General features: G+C 43.2%; 1 protein-coding gene across 1 annotated transcript; it reads left to right on the forward strand.

The window, feature by feature from the left end:
* The first annotated feature begins 893 nt into the window (after positions 1-893).
* On the forward strand, positions 894-2337 carry LOC137936132 (uncharacterized). The gene is made up of 4 exons (XM_068780687.1): positions 894-1025; positions 1258-1269; positions 1651-1856; positions 2046-2337. Exons 1-4 carry the CDS (start codon positions 894-896, stop codon positions 2335-2337), a joined length of 642 nt encoding a protein of 213 aa, XP_068636788.1.
* The last annotated feature ends 2165 nt before the right edge of the window (positions 2338-4502 follow it).

Consider the following 4502-nt stretch of genomic DNA (forward strand, 5'->3'; position numbering starts at 1 on the left):
CAGAATCTTGATTCTTGTTTAAAGGTAAAGATCAGACAAGAATCAGGGTTGGAAGGAGAACACAACCGAATTATTCAGGTTCCTTTCCCAGTAAGAACTATCCTAAGGGAAACAGAAAATGGAAGAAAGAAGATGCCATTTCTCTCTGCATATTTGAAGGCAAGGAGATTCGAAGCTGGGGCTTTTAATTTGTAATCGATTCTACCTCGTTTATAGTCCCACATGGAATGTTGGCTTATCTTTTAGGCTGTATTTGACCGGAGCAACTGGGTTATCCGTTCGTGATTAGCGAGAGGGTCTGAACAACGGTAACGACGTATCAGGCTTTCTCGTTAATCACCTCTTTGTTGTTTTTCCTTCCTTTCGAATGTGGCCCCCGTCTCCGTAATATTTGTAAAATCAACTTCATGTTTTCTAATCTGGCATTTTTTCTGGATGTCCCACTTTTTTTTTTTGTATTTGGCTGGAAAGGTAAAGTTTCGTTTTGATGGAAGCCATTTCTGAGTCTTTGACGAGTGCTTGAACTGTTACTCTACTGGTTTTTTTTTTTTTTTAAATTTCTTCTCGTACCGTATTTATTTTGAAAGGTATATTATGGACCCACTTTGAAGGATTTCTCTTCCTTGGTTGGAAAGAAATCAGGGGTGATACTTCTGAGCGCTTCAATTTTTTCCGTCTGCTTTCTCCTCCGTTTTCTATGTGAAAAAGTTCTTAACTCACCGCCAACAACTACAGCTCTTGATTTAATATTTTTAGTAGAGAATTCTTGAGTTAATTTGATGATAAAAGTTTGCAGTTTTTTATTTATGTAATTCACTAGAGAGGCATCTGAGAAAGAGGGAGAGAGACAAAGGTTGCTGGGAACTACACTTTACAGCAGGAGTCGCTCAAAAATGGCGAGAAATGCCCAGGATGAAGACCACCCAGAGAACAAAAGCAAAGTCTGCAATCATTGGAAGGAGAAACAAGCCTTGCTCTACTGTCGAGCCGATTCTGCCAAGCTTTGCATCCCCTGCGACCGTCAAGTACACGCCGCCAATGGTATTTTCTCCAAACACTCCAGATACCATCTCTGCGATGTCTGCCGAGACCAGCCGGCTTCGATTTTCTACTCCTTTGCCCCAACTGTGACTTCGACGCTCACCCACCTTCCCTTGAGGCACACCAACAGAACCACCGCTCTCTCGAGCCCTTCTATAGCATAATTAGGTTAATATAAGTAATTTTGTATAACTTAGACCTGATTAATTGATTCAGGTTCCTTTCCCGGTAAGAACTAAACAGAAAATGGAAGAAGATGCCATTTCTGTCTGCATATTTGAATGCAAGGAGATTCGAAGCTGCGGCTTTTAATCTGCAATCGATTCTACCTCGTTTATAGTCCCACATGGAATGTTGGCTTATCGTGGAAGTTGTATTTGAGCGTAGCTGCTGGGTAATTTGTTTGTGACTAATGAAAAGGTCCAAAATGGGTTAAATCATCGGGGATTTTTTTTTCATTCGTTCACACTCGTCTCCTCTCTCTCTATCTCATCACCTTCTTCTGTAAGATTATATTCTCTTCTCTCTCCCTTTCGATTGTTCCCCTGCAATATTTGTAAGACCAACTTCATGTTTTCTAATCTGGCTTTTATTACCCGTGTTTCTCAGGGACAACCGGTTACGGATCATTACGATAAGACTACCTTCTGCAAGTATGGCTCAGATGCGGCGACGGTGTACGGACTCTCCGCCTTCCTCGGTGTGCTGGTGAGTCAGGGGGTCGTCACCGGCGTCACTAAATGTCTCTGTTTTGGAAAAGGACTCACCGCCGGACCGACCAGGAGCTGCGCCGTTTCCTCCTTTGTGCTTTCCTGGTAAGTCAAAACAAAAGAAGAAAAAAACACTCTCCCACGGTCCTACAGTGCTCAGTTCTACTTCTACTAAATATCTCTATTATTTTTAACAACATTCACAAACACAACTTTTTATTTCCAGAATTCCAATCTCCCCAAACCTTCCCAAGTAAAAATCCTTTTTGTTGAGGACCTTTGATTGTGATTTAGGTGTACTTTTCTGGGTGCGGAAGCGTGTCTTCTGGCCGGGTCCGCGAGGAATGCTTACCACACCAAGTACCGCGCCCACTTCGGTGTCCAACACCTATCATGCGCAGAGCTCCGGGAAGGGGTATTCGCCGCCGGGGGGCGGCGCTCATCTTGCTCTCCAATGCTCTTCTCACTCTTGTTCTACTGGTCCCACGCCAAGGCCCACACGGGAGGGTGGCAGAAGCACATCAACGAGGGCGTCACCATGAGCCCTTACCCCCGACCCGGGGAGTTTGGCAGCGAAAAGCCCTGATCACCACTGTGATAGGATTATACAGATCAAATTATATCTAGAGAGCAAAATTAAATACATAGATTTAACGTGGTTCACCCAAATCGGGCTACGTCCACAGCTGCTGATGATAATTCTTTATAGGGAATATCGTTCAATGTTTACAATTTCCTATCCATACAATCCATACATTAATCTACCACTGCAGATAAATAAATACAAATCTGTAAAAGAAGGAACAATGTAACCTGTACGAAGACCTGAGACTCGCCGATGCCCAAATAGCACCGGTCAGAAACAACACGAAACAAACAGCACACGGTCAGTAATAAAACAAACTAGTCAACGCCTCTGCGGAGGCGTTCCTTCTTCCTCTCCTTCGCTCTCTCCCTCTACACTGAGGATACAACGCCCTTCTTCCTTCTCTGGTCTCTCTCACTTTACACTGAGGATAGAGATGCCCAACAAGAGGAATCACGCAACGCCGGAGCAGCACAACGACGGCAAGCAGAGAGTATTTCTGCAGCAGCGTCTCGGCGAGAAAGGAAGTGATTTCTCACTGTATCGATCGTACAAACTCAAAGCACGAAGCTTTCTCACTCTCTCTGAAAAACAAACCTTCAAAGAGCTTCAACGGAAAAAAAATTCCGAACGTTTCTGTTACTCTGGTTTTTTTTCACACACAGTCGAAAATCACACAGCGATTTCAAATCGACGGGGGGGGGGGGGGGGGGGGGGGGAGAGGAAAATAAAAGCTAAGTTAAGTATTTAATGAGGTTGAGTGCTCCACACTCCAACCTTATAAAGAAACAAAAAAATTCCCTATATGTCCCTTAACTTTTCAAACATGGGGATTCCCTAACAATCTCCCACTTGAAGACTGATATCAATTTGTCTTCACACATATCAATGCAGCAGCTTTATCTAGGTCTCTTCATTCTTGCAGACCAACTGAAACTGAACATAGCTTCAGTTTATCAATAGTCACCGGTTTTGTTAGCATGTCTGCAGGATTCCTATTACCTTGGATCTTCTTCAGCATTAGCATCTCATCCTCTAACAAAGATTTGATGAAATGATAACGAAGACCAATGTGTTATAGCAACAATCTTCTGTATCTGCGACATCCAACTGACAGCTGTTGTACCCACGGTAAAGACATAACCAGTGGTGCTTCTCCGGTGATCAACTTCTCCTGCAAAATCTGCATCTGTGTACCCTTGCACTTGCAATTCACCTTTGCCAAAGTGCAAACACTTATCTGTGGTGCCACGCAGATATCTCAAGATCCACTTTACTGCCTTCCAGTGGGTCTCACCTGGGTTTGACATAAATTTGCTAACGGCTCCCACTGCATGACCAATATTTGGTCTCGTACAGACCATTGCATACATCAAACTTCCAATGGCTGAGGCATATGGAACTTTATCCATGAGCTCTCTCTCTTCTTCCGTGTGAGGAGACTGATCCTTGGATAGACATAAGTGTTTGTCCAAGGGTGTGCCAACTGGCTTGGCATTGCTCATGTTGAATCTCTGCAAAACACGAGTAATGTACTCTGCTTGAGATAACTGCAATACTCCACTTTGCTTATCTCTTGTGATTTGCATTCCAAGAATCTTCTTAGCTGGACCCAAATCCTTCATGTCAAATTCTTTTGACAATTGCCTCTTCAAGTTTCTGATCTCATCCATATCTGACCCAGCTACTAACATGTCATCGACATAAAGTAGCAAAATGATATAACTGGATGTGTACCTTTTGAAGTAGCAACAGTGATCGGCATTGCACTTCTGGAAACTTTCCTTATGCATGAAACTATCAAACTTCTTGTACCACTGTCTTGGAGCCTGTTTCAAACCATACAGGCTCTTTTGGAGTTTGCACACCATATTCTCTTTCTTCTTTTCTGAGGAACCTTCTGGTTGATGCATATATAACTCCTCATCCAAGTCTCTGTGAAGAAATGCAGTTTTCACATCTAACTGCTCTAGATAGAGATCTTCAATGGCAACAATGCTCAACACTGTTCTGATAGTGGTGAGCTTCACAACAGGAGAAAAGATATCAGTGTAATCGATTCCTTCCTTCTGTTGGAATCCTTTGACAACCAATCGGGCTTTGTATCTCTTAGAGCCATCATGCTCCTCTTTCACCCGATACACCCATTTGTTATGGAGTGCCTT

The sequence above is a fragment of the Aristolochia californica genome, unplaced genomic scaffold, assembly GCF_029961685.1.
Source record: "Aristolochia californica isolate CCGP_79_NKW_82.1479 unplaced genomic scaffold, dmAriCali1.0.hap1 SCAF_7, whole genome shotgun sequence".
NCBI lineage: Eukaryota > Viridiplantae > Streptophyta > Magnoliopsida > Piperales > Aristolochiaceae > Aristolochia > Aristolochia californica.

What these genes read in the sequence shown, in the direction of transcription:
- LOC137936132 (XM_068780687.1), top strand. Translation starts at nt 894, where the DNA reads ATGGCGAGAAATGCCCAGGATGAAGACCACCCAGAGAACAAAAGCAAA. An exon ending in TCCTCCTTTGTGCTTTCCTG is followed by an intron (nt 1,857 to 2,045) that starts GTAAGTCAAAAC and finishes ATTGTGATTTAG; the next exon opens with GTGTACTTTTCTGGGTGCGG.